Source organism: Ischnura elegans, chromosome 7 (genome assembly GCF_921293095.1).
Source record: "Ischnura elegans chromosome 7, ioIscEleg1.1, whole genome shotgun sequence".
NCBI lineage: Eukaryota > Metazoa > Arthropoda > Insecta > Odonata > Coenagrionidae > Ischnura > Ischnura elegans.
In genome coordinates, this window is record NC_060252.1 from 64,409,023 (window position 1) to 64,432,207 (window position 23,185).

General features: G+C 35.7%; 1 protein-coding gene across 1 annotated transcript; it reads left to right on the forward strand.

Annotated features, from left to right (window-relative positions):
- Nucleotides 1-63: 63 nt before the first annotated feature.
- Nucleotides 64-20,171, forward strand: LOC124161966 (mitochondrial ornithine transporter 1). Its single transcript, XM_046538249.1, has 7 exons — nucleotides 64-286; nucleotides 478-701; nucleotides 5,023-5,267; nucleotides 11,960-12,163; nucleotides 18,121-18,301; nucleotides 19,117-19,266; nucleotides 19,823-20,171. Exons 2-7 carry the CDS (start codon nucleotides 512-514, stop codon nucleotides 19,939-19,941), a joined length of 1,089 nt encoding a protein of 362 aa, XP_046394205.1. The 5' UTR covers nucleotides 64-286; nucleotides 478-511; the 3' UTR covers nucleotides 19,942-20,171.
- Nucleotides 20,172-23,185: the final 3,014 nt, after the last annotated feature.

Here is a 23,185-nt window from a genome sequence, read left to right on the forward strand (position 1 = left end):
CATTTGTTTTCTTCGACGTCATCAAGACTGTTCCCCCACCACCCTGACCAAGTGGGTAGGCGGTGGTTAGTGGAAAAGTTTGAATGAATTTACGTTCAAATGATATATCATAGTGGGAAAATGTGTATTGATAACGGCAGAAGGGACGCGTTCAAATAGGAATAAATTTTTAGTACCTATGCTGATCTTATTTTCAATTTGTTTCTCCAAAAAATACCTAGAGTTCTTGAGAATCTGGTTCTACACACTTTTCAGACTCCAAGGTCCAAGGCCGATGTCTAGCAAGGTCATTATGATTTTCGATGGATTGACCTACTAATTAAGGGATTGTGTTCCGAGACTTCCACAGAGCCCATGAGACTAACATTAAATGCTATCTTAAGCGTGGTCGTAAACATTTGATTACCAGAGCTCCTGGGTTAATGTATTATTTCATTCGACGTTAGTTTAAGCATGTAACGTTGGAAAATCTTTCAGAGAGAGATTGAGCACCAAGAGAAACGGAATAATCATGCAAGAGACGTTGCCTGAAGAAAATCATAAGGGCACCGCTGTCAGTGTGCCATCCAACGCGGAAAGCGCATCATCAACGACCATGGGTGATACAGGGAGTGAAAAAACTGATACCACATCTGCCAGTAAAATAACCAGGAAAGGAAATTTTAAAGATGCAGTAATTGATTTCATCGGAGGATCTCTGGGTGAGATGACTTTTAAAAATCATTATAGTTTTATTAGTCCGTGTGAGGTGTGTGTACAGATTAAAGACCAATAAAATTGCTTTAATAAGGTATTAAGGCGCTGCATATCGTGGTTAAATAACAATGAAATGATAATATAGAAGCTGAATAGATCTCCTCTTTCAAAGAAACTCATCACATCATGTGTCCTTCGGCTAGGCGTCATGGAGTTATTAATACAAACAAATGTCAATAAATTATCACCATGTCTTGATATTCAGACCAGTTTAACTAATTTTCAAACAATAGAACTATTTTTTTAGCCTGTGGTGCAATGAATCACATGGTGATTCAGGGAAAATTATTTAACCAGGCATACTTGGTCTGCAGTTCATAAGTTTGGACACCGAATTTTTATGGCCCTAATTTAGACCACGAACTTGTATTCTTTATTATGTACAAAAATGTATTTAGACAATGTTGAACTGACAGTTTATCACAGTCCATGAAAATCGGGTGCCTCTAAGGTTTCTTAAAATTTAAATTATTAGATGTTTAAATGGTTACCTGTTTCATAATAAAAGTAATAATTGTGCTCGTAAAGACCCACAAGCTTTCCTGGTTGCAGGGCCCACTTTTTTGCCCACTGCCCAAATGGCTGAGCCATAGCTGCCATCTGGATGTAATTGGATATATTATATCCAGAGCTGCCAAACTGCAGTTTCTTATTTATGTATTCTTAGGGAGGGGGATAGTTGTGAGGGCTTCTCAGGTCCACTTCAACAGTGATTTTAACCCTCCCCTGAAATACATTTTGACTAGCTCCTTTACTTCATTGTATGCCACGGGTGACTCTACTGGGAGCAATTTACATTGCTACAGGAAGTCCAGATCTAATTAGGCTAGAGCCAAGCTGAGGGAAACACAAGCATGCCAGTTTTACCCCAGCCTCCACTTACAGCGTACCTCAGAGGAGCTTCCAAAACCTTTTTCTGTGTTATTAAAGGTGGGGAAAGAGTCACAAGAAGACTTTTGTCTTCCTTTCCCAAATGCCTGCAGCTTATAAAGCTAGGGCTGCTCATGGGCCGTTGACATGGTCTCACTGAAGGCGCTCCTCTCCAAAACTTGTCTCGAATGGGCTACTAATACAGCGTAACTGGGACTCTAACTCAGAACCTTCCAATTGTTTGTTTGGATGCTCTACCAGGACCATGCAATTAGTATAGCACCCGACCATCAATTACAAGGTTCTGGGTTGGAGTCCCAGTTATGCTGCATTTTTACCCTCTGAATTGTGGCTGCACCATCTGCCACTGCATCCATTCTCTTATCCTTTTCTTTTATGCGCTTATCTTATACCTTTCTTTCTCCTTCTGTGGATTCTTAATGATGTGTACATAAATGAGGGAACCCATATTTTTTCAACTGTTGCATACTTTTTGATTAATCAGCAAGGAAACAACTATGTTCTCAACCCTTTTACTCAGTGATTAACCCATAGATTATATTGGTGAGTGTAGAGCTCACCCTGAGTGTAGAGAGTATGTATATGGAGTGTACTATACTATACTTTGCTACAGGCATGTGAGACTCACACCATAGGCGGATCCAGGGGGGGGGGGGGCACGGGGGCCCGGGCCCCCCCCCCCCCCCCCCCCCCCAGACCCTTAAAAATATGTTAGATTTTTAATACGGTCCCATTATCATTTCGTTCGTTTTGTGTTACAAGGTATCCTTGTGCCCCCCCCTGAACAAAATCCTGGATACGGCCTTGCTTGTGCCCCTCCCAGAAAGAAATTCTGGATCCGCCCCTGACTCACACACTAAGGAAGGGGAGCAAGTTCCTTTCCCTTGTCCATCCAACACTTCAAGGATATTTGCTTGGAGATGATCAAAGCCTTACTTTAGGAGTTGAACCCAGGACTCTTCAGTCAGAAGCCAAGCAATCTGCCCGCTAAGCTAGCATGCTCTCTGTCATTAGTCCTTAAATGGAAAGCATTTTGGAAATTTTCTGATATCGCTGGTTGCTTCCATCTAATGACCATGGGTGATATGTCATTTGGCCAGTCTCCCCATATTGAGCAGGCAAATGTTGTGTTTTGTTGTACAAAATAATATTAAAATATTATAGAATTTGTACTTGCCAACAAATATTCCTATTATTCATCTGAAATTTATATACACTGCAATTTTTTATTATGGTGAATGACCTTACAAAACCAGTACTGAAAGACATTGGGTTGGCAGTTAATGGTTCTGGAGTGAGATATTCTTGCTTTCCATTTCCATTAGTGTGGAATTAATAATAATCAAAGTGCAGTCGAAAGAGCTTTTTGTTTGAATTAATATACCTAGATTATAGATGGTTACTGCTGGAAGATTCCCTGTTAACTGAGCTTTGCATGGTCACTTGTTAGAGCTGTACCTGGACTAATCCTCAGGCATGTGAATTTCACAGATTCAGAGTAGGGGTCTAGTTCCTTTCCCTGGGCCACCTCATGTATTGAGAAATTTGTTTGGGGATATTTGAATGTTTCACCCGGGAAGTGGTTCGTAATGTCAGTAAAAATTCCTGAAATTCTATCATCGTTCTAAGTATACTATAAGTGTGAAGTGCTTTCTCCTTAATATAGAGGTTTTTAAGATTGTATTTCTTCTCCTGATATTTTATTAAGTTTCTTTAATTTCTCCCAAGGAAGCCACATAAAATTGTATCATTTTATGTAGAGATATATGTATCCATTTAGCATGTAATTGTAGTTTAAGCTTCAGTATTATTTTCCTGTCAATAGGGTGGGAGCCCTACAGATGACAGAAGTTGCTATAGAGTATATGCCAAAATTGTTTTGCTAACTTCTGTTTCACATGCAAGATATTGATCTAGATACTATACATAATTCATATTTGCAGTTGCAATGAGTGGATTGCAGTATGTAGGTACATTTTCAATGGTAACCATTACAAGTGAGAATGTCTTAAAAGGAATGCATAATATTTTACATGTTGTAAAACTTTTAATTTTTTCCCGAACTACTGGAGGCTTTTACTAAATTGAAGAAATTTGATGATGATTAACTGACCATACCATGATCAGGATTTCTCCTTTTTTCAATAGGCATAAAACTTTCAATAATAAGTACGTATATGTAAGTAACATAAACTTAAGGCCTGGTTACACGGTACATTAACACATACAAGTTAATGTATGCTTGCGTGAATGATTTTTGTGGACTGGAACGGAACATATACGAATGCATGAACTGAATTAGAACTGGTTCTCTTTTCTGTGCATGCATTCACACAAGTTGGGTGGTAACACGGTGCATTTTGGCGTACATTCTCGCATTCATAAATTTAGACATTAGCCCGTAAATGTTTATGTATCGTGTAACCAGGCCTTTTAGGCTTTTGTGAATTAGTTTAACTTATAACATATCTTTGACACCAATTGAATTTGTATGAACTACTGATGTGAAATGGAGTGGCTGTCGTATTTTGGATTTATATAGCTATAATGTCTTGATTTAGGTCATCTGTAATCAATGAAACCTATTTTAAATTGATATTATGGAGAAAATCTTTATTTTGGCAATGACTCTGTATTTTAATGGCTCTCAGATTTTTTTCCTCAAGTTTATACAATGTAACATTTTATTCATAAAAATAAATGAAAGCCATGGATTAAACCTTTGACTGCGGGAGCATTATTATCTGTTTTGTACGCTGACTGCTGAAAAATGTTTTTAAACATTTGACCATCGCAAGACTACCTTCTTCAGTTTTCTAAAATTTTTATTGTTACCCGTGTAGAGTGCACTTCCCCTCACTCTAGGGTTCGCTAATGCAGCTTAACTCTCCCCCAGCATCCCAGAAAAACTAAACATTTAAAGGAGTTCCCGCAGTCTAAGGGTTAATATTTAGCACTTGTTCAAGTTCTATCTTATTTTAAGTCCATTTGCCTCTGCCAAAAAAAAAGACAGGCTTTAGAAAATTTATACACAGTGACTAATTTCTTCCTATCAAAATGAGCGCACAATATTTTGATATGACGTATGATTTAGCTGATGAAACTTCTTCTTCATCCAAGAAAGAATTTTCTCTCTCAGTTATAGGTATTAGCTAATTTTTTAAAAATAAAGTCACACTTGCGATTAAAAAAGGTGCTTTTTAGTCATATCTGGCTTTTTTTTTACCTTCTATTGGTATCTCTATATAATCTCTGTCATAGAAATTGTCCATATACTTAATTGGATATTTCTGCCTATTTTTTAAGTTTTTTGATTTTGAAAAGCCTCAGTCAAACCATGGCCATCATAATTAAGAAAATATCTTTTTTTCTTAGGTGGCGTGGCATCTGTATATGTGGGACAGCCTTTGGACACTGTAAAAGTGAAAATGCAAGCATTTCCTCAGCTGTATACAGGGATGGTGGATTGTTTCAAACGCACACTAGCGCAGGAGGGAATTTCACGTGGTCTTTATGCTGGAACCATCCCAGCTGTGGCCGCCAATGTTGCAGAGAATTCAGTTTTATTTGCTGGCTATGGTGCATGCCAGAAAGTCATAGCCTCTTTCTCTGCCACAAAGGTATATTTTTTAACCATCTTAAATTTTAGAGGATATTTCTTTTTCCACATAGTCGGTACTTATACACAAAGTGTCTGTTTACCAGATGTTGTTGTTACTGGGTTTCCTTTACAAATTGGCCGGTTATGACTTTAAGTGATCCTTACATTTTATATTACAACTTACTGCAGGAGTAACCTCCAGAAACTAATAAAAACTAAACAGAACTATTTTTGTAACAGTGGATACTTTTTCCATATTCATATATGAAATAGTTATCAACAAAATGATAATGCTGTGCTGTGGTAAGAAATCTCTAGACTGCAGCAAAATTATGCAGCAGTCTTTCAACATTTTGATTTTGCTTAGACATATATGTTTAAAATGCGGTTTAAATAGGCTAAGTTTGTTACACAGTTGAGTATTATAATATAATAGCTAATATAAAATAATTTAATGGTCCTCACTGAAGTTTGACTGTTTATTATCTTGTCATAAGTGGTTGTAGTCAATGTATGTATCATTAGGTTTGAGGAATAAAAATAATTTATCTCTTTAGCCCTTTCACTGCTATGAACGTACCTGGTACGTTGGCACGGTAGGCTGCTGTGAATGTACCTTTCCTACCTTCCTATCCTGCGCTCAGCACTTTCACTACTTGTGACAAGCAGGTTTCTGAAGGGTGTTCAGCAGCGAAAGGGCTAAATTGTCTTAAGAAACTGATGAAATTATGATTTCTGTAATATTTTATGATGGAAGTTCCTGTTCCTTCTTATTACCTCAGTCCTCTTGTGTCACCTTAAATTTTTGTGGGTCCAGTAATTTTTGCTATATATAATGACAATGAATGCAAATATGATATTTTGTATGGTGATGATTTTATTTTTGCATTGTTGTTAAATGTCACCATTTTTCTTTTGTCTACCATCCCTTATACAGGATTGACATAATTTTCTCTTTTCTAAGCATGCTTCTTCAATGGAGGCTAATGAATGAAATTGCAGGACTGAACAGAATTTTATTGGCCTCCATTTAGCTTGAATTGAATTTCAATGAAGACTGCAGGAATTGTCAACAAGTAATGCGCATTTAAATTTTTCTCAAAATTAACTAGCACCTTAAAAAAATTGCACCATATTACCCAGGCATGTCTTTCCTGAGATATTTCCTTTTAATTTTGAATTAAGATGTTTTTGTTGTAAAAAATTACTAGCTGACCGGGCAAACTTTGTAACACCTAATAATAAATGAACTGTTCAGTAACACCATTTTTAAATCAAGAGCGGCAGTACTTATTTTAATAATTTCTTAATTATGATAGTAAAATGAGAAAAAATCAGTAAAACTACAAAAATAAGTATTACAATGCCTTATTAGAAAGAAATTATCTCTGATAAATGCGATGGTGGTTGGCGTAATATGGTGAAACTCCTTCATGATGCACTCTATTCAATATACATAATGTAGACAGGGCAAACATACAGGGATTTTTTCAATGAATTTTCTAATTTTTATGTATTAACTTAGGAAATTTTATGCGTTCTTGTGAAGCAGTCAAATTTTTATGCATTCTGTTGTTGGCCTATTTGTGCTTTTAATGGTAAAAAAGGTTTTAAGGCCTAAGTCTGTCGCATAAACCAGTCCCGTGTGTAGATGTGCCCTGGTCTACCTTACACGTTCGGGTTTTTTCTCTTGAGTCTAGTATCAGATGGTTTACCAACACGTGGACATGCCACGCACATTTGGCCATGAGAAAAACATTCTAGATTCAGACCATCACCTTGTGATTTGTAAATCATCATGGAAAATAAAACATGAATTGGATATTGAATTTGTTTTAACTCAAAGAGCATATTAATTGGGATCATGGGAATCCTCGGAATGAGAACCTCCGCATCATTGAATTTTCCTTTGGGTATAGTCCGTGAATCACATTGATTATCAGTTTTTTATCACCATATACATATCATTGCATAGTTTTGGTTTCAAAGCATCATGACCTCTTGGCCAACCTTCAGCTGTAAATTGTGAGGTGGTAAGCCAGGCACATTCAAGAAGTTTAAAAATTCAGACGAAAAGTTGGTGACTTCGTCTTTGTTGTTACACTTTCAATAAATTTGAGTGAATGCAGAGTACCAATTCTGAATACATATGTAACAAATTTTAATTTATCCGCATCTTCATTCTTAGCTGCCAAAAATGCTTACTCACCCAACCGTTTGAGATTTTGTGGTTGTCAATCATGTTTGGGTACACTTTTTAATGAGCTCATCTTTCGATGAAACGAAATGGCAAAAATTCCGAGGAAATGAAATCGAACCGCTCTGTTCGTCGATAGGAACACAGCCATTACCAATAGTCAACAATTACATTAATATGTTATAAGTATTGAAATGTTTTTAATACTGTTACGAAGCTCAGACATTAAATTGGTGAAAACAAAACAAATCATCTAGTGTTGACCGACTTGACAGCTTTGGCAGTGTTACCAACTCCTCAAAACATACCCCTAAGATCAATATTAATTTTTTTCTTGAACTATCATTATTTTTTAATGTTTATTCTGTTATCTGGGGCTGAGACAAATCGAAAAAAAAAAAAATGAATACATATCATTCACATCGGTTCAGCCGTTCTCGAGTTATTAATGGTGTAACTATGTAACACGATTTTTGACTTTCTTTCATATATATGTATATGTATATAGACGGTGAAAAAATGCATGCATGGTAATGTGTTCAACTGGCTTTCTTTTTTAATAAGCTAATATATTTTTAGGAATGCTCTGTATTATTCAATCATCGTAGTACTGGGTAAGTGCTAAAATGCATGATGTGTGACTTTTGATTTATGTTATTGTTACTATAACTTATTTATTATTCCTCTCTTCACCTTGTTATCTTAGTTACACTTCAAAATTTTGCTACGCTAATTTAAGGATGCTTCTCCATATTGAAAGTGTAGCATTGATCAGTTTTGTTTTAGACCTGAAAGTGAAGTTTTCCCTTTTCTGCCAAGATTGTGTTTTTGTGATTAAGCCCAGATAATTATACTGGCAGCAATGAGAGTGACTGACTTACTGAGGTGACATTCACAGTTACCTGAAGCCTAATAGGCTTTTAGCAGCTGCATCACGTGCAATTGCGAGAGCTATCCTACTTTGGTTATTTTCCTTTGATCATTCATTTGTCCGCAATGATTTTACACTTTCCGGGAAATAACATGGGTGGGCATCTTGGGCTTTACTCTCTATTGTAACTTTTTCAACTACTGATAATCAATGTTTATGACATCTCTCCAGTCGTGGATAAAGATATTTGAGCTACATTTACTTTTATCGTAATAAAAAAATAATCAAGTCACATGCAAAGTTTCAGAAAGCTTCCCACACAGCAGAAATACGTCTCTGAGACGTCTCGAATATCTCCTGTTACGACTCAGAGACATTCTGAGAGCTTCAGAGACATCTCTGAGACTTCTCTGAGATGTCACTATGTCCAAAAAAATGGTCTATCAGATGTCTCATGACACGTCTCAGATAAGTCTCTGAGATGTCTCATAAGAGTTTGTACTCTGGTATGCTTAAAAATGTAGGCAAAAAATAATTAAATGCAAATTATACAGTTGTGACCTACTTATCTCGATCATTTTTAGTGACGAATTTTTGATGGATGACCTTTTGAAAATAAGAAACCCATATTAAATGTTGTGATTTTAATAATCAAAACTGCGCAATTGCACCGAAAAATATATATGGAAGGCATTGATGGCGTTTCAATAAGTTTTTTTTTTAATTTCCTGAACGGCTCACGATTACATCTCTGAGACATCTCAGAGACATTTGCGATATTCGAGACATTCGAGATCATAGTGAGACGTCTCTGAGAGGTTCGTTGCTATGTGGGTTTGTTTATACTGATTATACACTTATACAAGACAATGCCATATTGTGATATGAAAAAGTTAAAGTTGTGATTCTGCAATGTTTGGCAATGTGAGTGGCCCCGCAAGGGGTGGGGTGTGCACCCCCCCATATGTATCTGCCACCTCATCATTCCTAACAGTTGGTCTGTATGACTTGCAGGTCATCACTCAAAAAGCTGAATTAGATTCCTTTTGTTTCTTTGCCCCTGCCATTACTTCTCATTTTCCAGTTCTCAGGATTGGCTAGTTACCAAATCCCTTTGAATAGTCTTAAGGAGTAGGAAGAATGGTAACTTAGTGGGAAGAGCATTGGGCTAGTTGCCTGAGGGTCCTGTTTTCAAATTCTGGATGAAGTATTTGTGAGCTCCCATGAAAACCTCACTGAAAATGAGTTTGTTAGCCCGGGGAAAGGAATGGGTCATGGATGAGTTTGCATAGTTGCTCTTGTGTAAAGGCAAGGCCCATGGAACTTTACACTTACACGTAATTTTTATTCACTCTTGCAACTTAGGAATTGGTAACAATGGGGCTAAATGTTGATTATTATCTCGTTTTATTTTTATTTGTTTTATTAGTTTACAATTATTTTCACCTTGATGATATCTAATATGATGATGATTTATTCAGTAGTTGAATGTTTAAGCTATTCTTCTTCCCTAAATTTTTGAGTGGCTTATAACAGTTGATCACTGGCTTTTTGGTGCTTTAGATTTCAAACTTAGCTTTTCCTTTTTTTTTGATTTCTTAGTCTTTTGTTATTTTTCTGGTTCGATTTTTAATCGTATTTGTTGTTTTAGAACAAGAAGTAGTTGCCGGGAAATCTAGCATTGGAACTAAATTCTGTTTTTACTGTTATGTACTTGTGTTGGCATTTATAGTTTTATTTTGTATGTATTATTTTAATATGTGATTTCATGGATTATTTTCAGTGTGGTATGTATTAATGAAATCCTTTTATGTTGTGATATACATATCGATGGCTAAGTTCTAATAACACATGTCTCAAAAATAGCAACTTTTCAGGAGAGCAAAAAAATGATTTATTTTCTTAATTGTATATAATTTTAATTGCGATTAAAAACCAAAAATACATAAAACTGAAAAAGAAGCATACATCAGCAAACAAAGAGTTGTTTTTTGCTTGAATTTTAGCATTTACTAACAGTATTAGCAATATTAACTCAGACCGGCCAAATTTTGAGATATGTGTTGTTAGAATGTATCCATTGATATGTATGTATATGTATAAGCAATCTTTCTTATCATTCAATTACTCAATCTGGTTTTTCTTCTTCATGATTTATGATCATACTCACTTAATTTTTTTATAAATAACAAATTTGATCCTCAAGTAGAGTTGAGGACCTCAAATCCTGAAAGCTTGGGACCAAAGGGTTTTTGGTTTTTCTAGATTTCTGGTCTTCAGTATGCAGAAAAAGTAATACACTCTTTTGAGAATTTTCATGCAACAAAACATAACTCAGAAAATATGCAGGAAAGGGATTTTAACATTAATTATCATAAACCTTTTTGCGGTATTTCAATTTAATATATTTAAAATTATTAGAGAAAAAGTAGTACGTGATTTAATGCTCAAAAAATTCTAAATATTATTTGGATTTTGAGCAACAGGCCCCAAATTCGTCACTTAGGTCAGCAGACATGCTATTTGTACTGAACATGTAATACAAAGTTAACTGCTTCATATGGCTATTTTTGTTTTTATGCTAAACTTCTAGAATTTTATACAGCCCCATAATATGCTGCTCAGTTATAAAGTGTTTTTGTTCCAAACCTTTAATCGATTCTTCAGTTAAAGTTATGCAATTTTAGATGAAAACTTCTTCCCCTACAATGTTTTCCTCCACTATATCGCTATATTTTCCTTTATGTGAAATATTCACTGTACACCTCACAACTACGTAAGCAACGCAACTATGTACGCAACCGATGGATAGCAAATATAGTCTCAATCATCTCAGCTGTGTAATAGGAGCAGCGGTCTAGCTACATGTGAATGTGTGGATGTTCTGTTGAACAACTTCTGGAAGGATATTTGTCGCCTTAGATGGATTCAAGTTCATTACATAGAAGGAGGCAAAAAACTTCCCGAATAAGTCATCAAATCATGACCATAGCTTCTCTGCATTAACTATTCTTAATACTGGATGAGAAGGAGAAAGAAATACGTACATCTTTTTCTTCATCCTCAGTAGCTTTTGTTGATAGCATTTGCTAGCAGAAGTTGTGATTCATATTGATACATTCCTTAGTTGGACAGTTAATCAGTGCAAATGCTTCTATATTTTGTTAATTAATTAATTCATTTATAAATGCATTCAGGCTCTTGTGCTCCATATTTGAGATCCCTACATGTGCTTGCCTAGGTTTTTAGCATATGTTCATAGCATGTGCTAACTTCCTACTCATCCCAGAACAAGGCTCAGAGAGTGGTGCCACGAGGTGGCAAGTCAAAACTCTATACAGAGGAATTTTCAAACGTTCTGGATTTCTGGTTTTCCAGATTTCTGGATTCCGGTATTTGAGGTCCTCAACTGTATACTATTTTCTGATAAATAAATCTATCTTGTGATTGGTGGCTGATAATGGTAATGATTATATTAAATAAATCTCAAAGTAATGATATTTTCAGAGGAATTGCCTTCCTCTAATTTAATGCATTATCACTTTTAATTTAACATGATTTGTTACTTATCACTTTACACTTGTAAATTTGTATGTATCTCCATTCCTTTGGGTGGATCCACTGAAATTTGAATTTTTTGCAGAGAACTGAGGACCTATCAATTCTTGGAAATTCATTTGCTGGTTGTCTTGCTGCTTTCTTCTCATCCTTCACATTATGCCCCACAGAACTGGTAAAATGTCGGTTGCAAGCCTTGAATGAGGTTAATGCTGCTAAACGATGTGCTCAGTTAAAAAACGTGAATGGAACTGCGGCAAATTCTGAGGCTGCAACAAAGTTATTAAAGGTATAATAAATTTATTAATACTTTTTATGCCACTGTAAATAGGTTTCTTTTTTTACTTGTCCCTTTCAAAGCTGGCTTAAGTTTTTCTGAACATAGATTAAATTACTGATGTCTATGTTTATTTTTAATAGTGAAGTTGATGTTGAAGTTTTCAATTAGGTTTGATTCAATCAGATATTATTTTTAGGTGTTTGGTAATTGGGCTTGAGTGTGTCTTTACAAAATTTGCTATTGATATTTTGATAATCTGGCTGCTAAATACAATTACAGTTTATCAGTAGAGATATGAAAGGCCTAACCGTCTGTGGCAGTCATTTAAGAACAAGCATCCATGGAGTTCGCTCCACAATTTTTGTCATCAAATGTGAAAAGAGAATGAATATTTAAACTTATTGCCTGTAAATGTGTAGCTAGAAACACTAAAATGGATGTCATTATGATCTGGTTTTCCTTCCAAAGATTAGTCTGAATTTCTCACTACTTTTCTAATCCTTTTTCAATAAGAAGAATGAAAAAGAAGAAACTTGTACTTTAACATGAATTTTCATTCTTCATAATGAATTGCTTTCACAAAGTTTCGCCTCAAACCATCAATTCCTTCTTCAAGTTCCCAGTCATTTATTTTTCAATTTAATGTATCCATTTCAATCTTTACTATGTTACTAAATTCATCTCCAGCATCTTACTATTTTATTCATTTTTCTGACAGCTGTTTATGCTGATGATTAGAATTCTTTTGTGCCACTAGCTTTCAAATATAGAAAAGATAGCTTGTGATAAAAGTGATGTTTACTGTTAGTTATTATTTTACGATGTGTGTCTTGGCATGTGCTGATAATTTCCTACTCCATTTGGTAAGCTGTATATTTTATTGAAGGAATTTGTCTTATCAGGATACATGTATGTGGTAGTATTTGTTAGTAGTCATAAATCTTATCAGAAAAGCCTTAGTCTGATAAGTCTCTAAACAGAAAAATGATCCTCACAAGCCCAATGACATCATTGTTTGCTGCATGTCTTTGTCATCTTATCTAAAAATTTAATGGCTCTATTCTATAAAAAATTTCATTTGAAGGAATGAAAGCTGTAAACTAATTTTTTGATGTTTGAATAATACCATCTTGCGTTTAACCTCTATCATAAAAATATTCTGAATCTCACCATGGTTAATGCTCTTTTATAGTGGCAATTGAGGTAAAAGAATCTGGTGCTTATACACCTTTATAGGAGGAAAAAAAGAGTATAACTTATCAATTTCCACAGAATAGCAATTTTTCTACTCTAGGTCAGAAAGATAAAATATACACCCATGTCTCGTATAGCGCAAGGGATGCGTTCCTTGGGGTCTTTGCGCTATACGAATTTGCGTTATACGAGAGCGTTTTAACATTGAGAAGATAGGGATGCGTTCCTGGTAGCATAGGTCTTGGGTATTGAATTTCCTCTAAAACATATATATTCCCATAAATAGCCATAGAAAACATTATTTATATAAATATTTATAGTTTAAAACATCTTTAAAGATAGTACGCACGCATTTGAAGACTTTTATTCACGTTAAAAAAAATTCTTACGTGCTTTTTAAATTCCCTCCTGTCGTGCGGGTGGGCTAACTTCTGCTATCTCAGGGGATCGTAATGCGTTGCCGGCAGTTGACGATTTTTCAAACTTGTCCAAAAACAACTATTATGTCACCCAGGCCCTTTTGTCGCTCATCAAAATGACAGGAAAATGCTACTTTGAATGCCATTTCATAGCTAGCGGAGTTAAAGAATGATAAATCATTTTAATTTGAAGTCCTCCGAGTCATTATAGCAGCTACGTGAAACAGTCTTTAAATGCCTTGAAACCTGACCCAGGTTTTCCTTCCCTGAAAATGAATGAACGAGATTGCATTCTTTTCCAAAACAATATCGTCTCGTCAACACTAAAAACTGGTTGAGGGGGAAAGGAGCCACTTTCAATCACAGCTTGGAGTTCATCAGAAAATGTTGCGGTGACTGCGCTATCAACACTTGCAGATTCACCTGATATCGCCGCACTGAAAATACCTGCTTGCCGTTTAAATTCTGGAACCAACCGGAGCTTTCACTAAATGTCTCGGAGCGATTACCACTCTCGTCTTTTTGTACTAATTCACTATGAACTTTCCGTATGTGTAGACCGCTTGGCTGAAGTTGGTGCGGCTGAGGTCACTGATGTTTTAACTTCGTCTTTATTCAGAATAAGGCATCGTGCGTTTAAACTTTCGAGCAATATCGCTTTGACGTTCTCCATTTTCAAAGCAATTGACCTCTTTCAATTCCTCTTCTAGGTTTATAGTTTTTCTTGATAAATTCTTGATTTTCTACACGCATTCCTATTTTTTTGTCATATTCTCTTGGTTTTTACTCTGTATGGCTCTTTCTATATCACCTTCCACTGCTGAACTGTATTCCTGAGACGTAGAAGGCATACGACTGCGGGGAGGGAACGAAGCCATTGTGTTTGAGACTCACCGTATTACTGAAAAAAACTCATTTCTACTAGCCCCAAGCTTAATTAACGATCTAAATTATTCATTATTATTCTGTTAAGGAGACGAGATAAATTACTTCGGTAGGCCGGCTATCTTGACCCAATGACGAGTAATACTTTTGGCCATTGCACAGCAATGGATTTCGAATAATATATAAACAAAAAAGAAGATTTGAGGCAAGCAATAATATGAATATGCGTAAAATGATAGAAATTTCGTGTGTACTTAGCGCAAGTTCACGTTTTATCACGAGAGTGTTTAAGATTTTTGATTAGGCTACACTGCGTTGCAATATTTCCCCGAGGAACGAATTTGCGCTATATCGAAATTGCGCTAATCGAAATTGAGACATGGGTGTACTTTGAAAAATTTTTAATCCCTAATTTCAGAATGCTGGAAAATTTATAATTGGATTGTTTTTCTCTTCGGAATTTGTGTATTTTCAAGCCTATATATAATCTTTGGTAATTAGTGTACCATTATGTATAGGTATGACTATCATTATATATCATTCTCTTCCCTTATCATTTCCAAATAATTGTCGTATTATTCCAGTCATTAAAATACTTGTTACTCTGTGATAGAGAATTTTCCTTCTCTCCATGAAGTTTGTATTTTGTTTCGGTTTGTTATATTTTTTATGATTTTGTTTTTCTTTGATAAATTATTTTCATCAAATTTTCAAGAGATATTATTTGTATTGTAAAATAACAACTTACCTACTGTATGTCAAATAAATTTTATTATTGGTATCAATAGAAGTCAGCCAATCTCATCTTTGGAAATGACATGAATTTTATGAGCTGATAATACCACATAGTAATATTTCAACAAATTCTAATCAAGTATTGATTGACCAAGCTCAACTAGTCACTGATGGACTCTTAGAATCTCCTTACTGTGAGCCCCAGTAAAAGTAACTTGATATGTTTTATGTCCAGTGGCCAGCCAACTGAAAGCATCTTTGTGAGATTTGAACGTAAATCAATTGAAGTTGAAATTTTTAAATTTTGGAGTAAGTATTCCTGATGTATAAAATGAACTGGGCAGACCACGTCAATTAACTTAGCAGTAAACTGAGTTTGAGACATTCGGAGGCTGCTTAGATGTACGGTTGAAAAATTGGAACTCCTATGTATCGTAGATTAATATCTTTTTGGGATATATCCCTCTTCATATGAAAATATTCCAGCCCCAGAAATGTGCTATAAAATCATTGCCCAGTTTCGTTACAGATATCTTAGCAAGCTAATTTTTAAAGAGTTGAATATTCTTCCATTTGCTTGCATCTGTATATTCTTCGCTGCCAAGCTTGTGAAAAATAATTTGGAGAAATTTAGTGAAAACAATATACATATTTCCATATTCACCTGACATGAGCAAAAAAAAGATATTCATTGTAATTTTGTGAGAACTTAAGTAGCTAAAATGGACCAAATAAAATCTGCTTAATAAATCACCATCATGTATTAAAAAGAATAAACTGCTCTTGGGTTTGCATGTAGGTAAGATCATATATATGTATTAAAATCAAAATAGCATATTTATCTGTTCAAACTCAAATTGGAAAGACATTTGATGACTAAGATGTATTATTCAATTGAAGAATATCTTACTTATTCCATTAATAATTATCAATCTGAATTGTTTGTGTATAATGTGTGCAGTATGTTATGGCACCTGTGTTGGACATATACAGTACACTCCTGATTATCTGGGTTAATGATGGGGAGGGACAGCATGAATAATCAGAAAACACGGATAACCCAAACTTTCACTCAAATGTCTTACAATGTTCATAAATTACGTAAAACAAACAATACAGTAAAACCTCTATGTAGTGAACCTCTTTACATCATAAACCTCTTTAGGCCAGATGATGATACGCTGTATCGAAACCGGTCGCAAATATATTTTATTTTGTGAAACAGCTAAGTCTTTTCTTAACCTTTGTGCATCATGAAGGAGTTTCACCATGTTACGCCAAACACCATCGCATTTATCATAAACCTCCATACATCATACCATCCCTACGGTCCCATCTGATTTACATGTAAATTTATAGGCAAACCTCTGTAGTGAACCTCTTTATATCGTAAAACCTCCACTTATCATACCAAGGAGATACCCCCGAGACGGCCTAACTACCTCTTCTAATCAAACCGAGACAACTAGGCACCATTAATGCAGCCGCGATTACGTACATGGAATGGCATTTTCAGTGATAAATGTTTCACCCTTATCATTTTTTTCTTCTATACCTTTAATATGCTGTAATTTTCACGTTAATCATTAGTTGTGGCAATTTTGTTCCATATGAGAGCATACCTAACAGTAAATGAGAAAAAAGGTATCCAACTATCCTAATCATTTTAAATGACTGTTGAATTAAGAGAGATCTCATAATTTTCTCTCAAATCGTAGTAAAAATCATGTGATAGCACACGCTTTCTGTAATTATTTTGTATATAGGTAATAAATATATGTTCACTAATCCATGCATGTTTGTTTAAACACATACATATAATGGTTTTATAGATAGTAGTGCCTTTCATTTCTGAATGATATGAAAAAATGGTGCCTATCACTAAAACCTCTCTATAGTGAACCTCCATACATCAAAATGCCCAAATTTTGGTCCCCACCGTTACGATATAAAGAGGTTTTACCGTATATTATTATTATTATTTGTGCAGTTATTCTTTTATTTAAGAGTGCTTCCCAGACTCCTTGAGAGCTTTCTTCGCCAGTTCGCGATCTTTTTAGCGGCGATAACATGGTTGCACTCGTATTATCAATATTCCATATAAGACCTGGTTTCGAAACCATGCTACTGTGGCTGCGTGTTCACAGATACAGAAAAGTGGTGTGCACGAATGCTTCAAAACCACTGCTCGACATCGGAAACTACACTGTCAGGCACCACGCCGTCTCGCACAAGTTGCCTGGGTTGCAACTGCTGCACGACGTGTATCCGTGATCAAGGAGCAAGGTTGCGCACTGCGAGGCTTGGAAAACAGGAACACGGTGTTCCCGTGAATGCTGCTAGCGCGTGATCGCTTCCGTTTTAAGAAGGGAATTCTAACGGGAATAATAAGCCCCGTATATCCTAGCAGTAATGCCATCATTCCAATGATTTTGCATCCAATTTTTTTTATTAAGATTGCGGAAAAATTGAGCGAGAGTGAAAATCTTGCACGAATATTCCGCAGCCGGATAATCGGGAGTCTGTATATAGATTTTATATATTTATGGCATGCCTTATCTCATTCATTAATGATGTAAGAGGTCCTTGGGCAGACAAATGTTATTATTAGTATCATTAGAAGTCATTCAATCACATTAATTTTGATGTGGAATTTATGAATATTTTGTAAGACATTGGTTTCAATTGTTGTGTAATTAGTTTCCTCTCTGAGAATTGGTAATTTCATTTCAGGGCAAGATAGGACCTTTCAAGCTGACCAAACAGATACTCGTACAAGAAGGCATACCAGGGTTATTTAGAGGGTTGACATCCACTATAGTCCGAGAAATGCCTGGATATTTCTTCTTTTTTGGTGGCTATGAGGCCTCCAGGCAGATGTTGGCTAAGGAGGGACAGAGTAAAGATGACATAGGTAATCCAACATTTTCTTTCAGTCTCTTTGATCTAATTGCATATTCAAAATTAGTCTCAGCAATGTCTTGAGTTTCATGTATGTATGTACAAGGGTGGAAAAAATTTACGAAGCTCATTGGCATCTGAATGTCGCCGCACAGAGACTACTGAAGAAAATCCATCTTCGGAGAAGTTGCCCATGAAAAAATCTCATTCTACTAATCTAAATCTCATACTACTAATGCTTTCCAATAATGAAATGTGCATTATACTCCCTATCTTATTTTTTCAATTTATGTTCCTGCTCACATTTATCTATTTTGAAATAGGGTTCACCGTTGTTAGGGATCTCAGAATGTAACTGACGTAATTGGCATTGAAACTGCTTGATTGCACTATCATTCTAGTTGCATAGTATAAGTAGCAGCTATTTATTTATCACTATGAGTACAGGCCTTTAAATATAAATATAAAAATGAATGTAACTTTTTAATCGTGTTTATACATCAGCACTGTCCCAGATCAACAGCAGGCAGCCTGGCTGTGTATAACATCATATGTAGTCCAGTAACGCACTTTGTGACTTTAACCTTAGTCACTAATAAATGTATGTTTTAGATTATTATGCTTATATTGTATTTTTTGCTGCAAATGTATACATGCACATTTTTAATAACTCAGGGGCTTAGGGCGCAATAGAATATGAATCAAAATGAGAAAATTAGAGTTCATTTTGAATCAACCAATTAATAATGTAATTTGAACATTGAAAATTGACGGATTATTGGACCCCTATATTAGTGTTAATGCTTTTTATCCTTTTTAATATTACAGGACCATTGAAGACAATGCTAGCGGGAGGTATTGGAGGTGTTACATTTTGGCTTGTTATATTTCCTGCAGATGTTATTAAGTCTCGAATTCAGGTTGAAGGATCTAAGGAGCCATTAATGAAAGTATTCCTTGATATATACAAAAAAGAAGGTAAGGTTTCATTTATTTTCCTTTTTTAGTATGCTCAGGATAAAAAATGAAGTACTAAAGTTAAGGCCAGGTTGAATGATACATGTTCCTGTATGTGTTAATAGGTGAATACATTACAGTTTTGGTGGAACAGAGCGTATACAATTTCATGAACATAATAAGAGGAGGTTCTTTTATCTGGTCATCTATTTGTACAAGTGTGGTTGTTATGTGGTGTACATTCCTATAATGGATCCAATCCTCTGATAATAAGGCTTTCTGTGAAATTGTGGCCATTTCTATTTAATGAAAGACTTAGATGTATAGGTTTTATGATTACCATTGTTACTGCACATTATTGAGTATATGTAATTCATATGTTGTCAGTGGTGTTTGTTAACTTTTTATATGACTATCATTTAATTACATATTGTGTACAGAGTCCCAGGGTTTATTTTATCGACTGGGTATTTTAATATGATGAGGCTTTTGGAAAAAGTTGCTCAATCGATACCATTCAATTGACTTTTGACGAATAATGTGATCAATTTAACATATTTTCATTTGTTTTTCATAGGTTTGCCTGCTCTGTACAATGGTTTGAAACCAACTTTGGTGCGTACAGTTCCTGCCACTGCTGCCTTGTTTTTGGTGTATGAGAATACTAAAAAAGTTTTGCATAGTTTATTTGACTAATTATGCTTGTGATTGCTAAAGGCAATACATAAATGCATAATCTTTGCAAGTTTTGATAGATCTTTTTGTAAATGAATTTGTTATGTTTTGATTACTTTTAAAGTGTTGAACGGTGAGAGATATTTATGAAAGTAGTGAGAGTATGATCTGAAACTTTTTTGAAAGGAAAAGTTTTTTTTACCAATGGGATCCAGAATTCCAGAAATTTTAATAAATGATCTTTTGACAAATTCTATGCGCATATTTGATACCCTTCATCATTATGCCATCACAATTGAGGGCAATATTCAATATACTAAAGGTCCATCATGGTGTTAGTGTGATGTACAGTATGTAGAAATGTGATGTACATAATGATGTTAGAAGATGACAGTGGATAGCATACATTTGAGATTTGGGTGTGGAAGAACTTTTCTAGAAAAGAAGCATTGGCGCCGACTCCATGGGGCTTAGGGGGCCCGAGCCCCCTCAAAAATTCATCATGGGTGTGAGGGAAAAATGTGTCAGGCTTGTCCATTTTCCCCGGAGTGTCGAGATTCAAGGTATCAGGTTTCTAATGTTGATCATATGACTCATCTAAAATTCTTAAAAAACTTAAAACTCACTACTTATAAAATTTCCCAGGGCAAGATCCCCGGTTTGGGCCCCCCCAATATTTTTTGTAAGTCGGCATCCCTGAAAAGAAGACTAATGAGAAAATATAGACAAGAGGGATGGAATGAAGAACTTAGGAGGAGCTAGCATGCTGAAGTCTTTGGCATTTGTCGACTGTGGGAAAATGTGAAGGAAGAAAACAGAGTTGGTTTTGTACAGGATTAGGAATGGGTCGATCCTAGGTGCCACTGGCTCCTGAGCTCTGAACTAGAATTGTTTCCAAAAGAATTTGCACAAAGACCAATTTGAGACCTATTCTAGAGGGATTTATGTTACATACAATTAGCAAATGATGCTATGAATCCAACTGTGAGTTAACTTGATACAATATTTCAGGTAGTTTTTATAAAATCTTATCAATAATCATTAACAGCTCCAGAAAATTAATGTGCTGTTTGTGGTGCCACTTTACACTCTCTTTTTGCCCCTTGGGACCCTTTGCCTATATTTCCCACAGAGGTCACTGGGTAATCAGTCTGCCTCTACACTTTGGATAATTTAAATGTAAAACTTGATTTGTCGAAGACTCACACTCGAGGTGCACTAATATCCTTTCAGACACCAGGAAACTGACATGTTAGATTACATTTTGCAAGAATAAAGGGGTATTCCAAATTTCGCCTTTCACGATTTTAAAATTAATGCTATCATGAAGGATTTGTGCCCAGTAACTATAGTGGCATTTTGAGTACTATTTAAGAAAGGCAAATTAATGGATTTTTTCGATAGAAATATGATATATGTAGTCAATTTCGATCATTATATGTCATGTGAGAGCATGAATTTTGTATTTGCAGGAGCAAACTAATAACTAATGAACATAATAGCAGGATAAAACAAGAGGTGCTTAACCCTTTCGTGTGGGAAGTCAGGTGGAGCCAACGGGCATTTTCATATGTAGAAGACCTGACGTCGGGTATTGCTGTCGCAAAATTTTCAGCGCAAACGACTGGACGTTGGCTCTAGCCGACGCAAGTGACTGCTGAGGTAGCAATTGTCGGATGCATTCAGGTTCGGCCTGAGACCCAGCTTAGCGAGTCCTAAGGGCCACTCCTCTGCAATTAAGCCTGACCATCCCACTCATTTATGGTCATCCTCACCGCAGGAATCCGTTGCCAGGTGGTTATAGATATTGTCAATAGTTTTTTCAATTATATATAGTTTGTGCATACTACAATTTTTTTATACTTTGAAATTAATTCATTTTTTTCTGCGCATAAGCAATTCTTAAATGAAATTTTAGCATTAAAAATAATGGACTTACAGACTTATTACCTTGTATTTACTAACTTTGTTGTTATGAATGCTAAACTCCCATTAAAAATTCCGCTATGCTTAAAAAAAATGTTAGTTATTTTTATGGAAGAGTAAATTATTGAAAATAAATTTCAATGTTTGGTTGAAAAAACACTGGAAATGCAATAAGTTAACCGTGGATTCGTGCTATGATAGGGTTACAGGGTGTATGTAGTCCAGTGGCCAGGGTAAGGGACGGTTGAGCGGGGTCCCAAATCTGAGGGACGAAAATACCCAGGCAATTCACCCCTAAAAAAGAGCTCCATACAGTGCGGTTTAAAATTTTCCCTTGCTACTCATAGCACGAAAACGTTTTCCTATTTTAGCCACCAGCAGGAAAGGGTTAAGAAAAAATATTTGAGGCAGAAATACAGCAGAAATGACATCCTTGGTACAGGAACAAGTGCTAGCTATACCAGCTGACATTGAAATCAATGGTCAAATCAAGGCAAGTTAAATAGAGCAAGGTATACTTATGCACAAAGGTAGTTATGGCTGTCTTATGCCAAGTTTTAGAATTTTTACTGCTTAGCTAATATCTTTCCAAAGAAAAGTTGAAAATGGGCATCACAATAGGTAACTTTAACTCATTACCATGCAATTTAGTCTACCATAGAGGAATGGATGTGGAGACTACCTCTTCTCTCCTGCACTATGCACTGATGAGTTGTGGTGCAGTGCTTTACAGGTCGGAGTTGTGCTTGTGCCATCACACCTGTCCATCCCTCTGTGTTAGGCAGAGCTGAATGTTCTCTGGCTTGCCATCAGGTGTCACCTTGTTATTGGGTGAGTGTTAGTCTTGAACTGTCTATGTGGCCCCGGGTATTTATTGATACCCTATCATAATGAGAGCTGCTGAATGTGATCATCAGAAGCATAACGAGCATAGCCTTGCTGGCCTCAGTGATGACTAGACTATATATAGCATAGTGGTCTTTGGTGGAGGGGACTGTGAAGGATAGGTGCCGGGAGTGGAATTTCTATCAACAGAAATTCTGCAAAATGAGCGTACCCATAAGCTTGTTTTCAATCTTTATGTCATTTCATTGGCAACAAGCAGAACAACTGCCATCATACCCTTACTTTAAATTGTTTTCTGACCTTTTCATAAGTCTCCTTAATATTTTCCATTTCGGTTCAGTCATTGGCAAACTCTGAGATGACCAGATGCTCCTCCTTACCATCCACTTTATTTTCTCCATTCTTCTCCACACTCACATCTCAAGTGCTCCCAGTCTTCTCTTGTCCTCCTTACTAAGTGTCCATGTTTCTGCACTGTAAAGTGCTACACTTC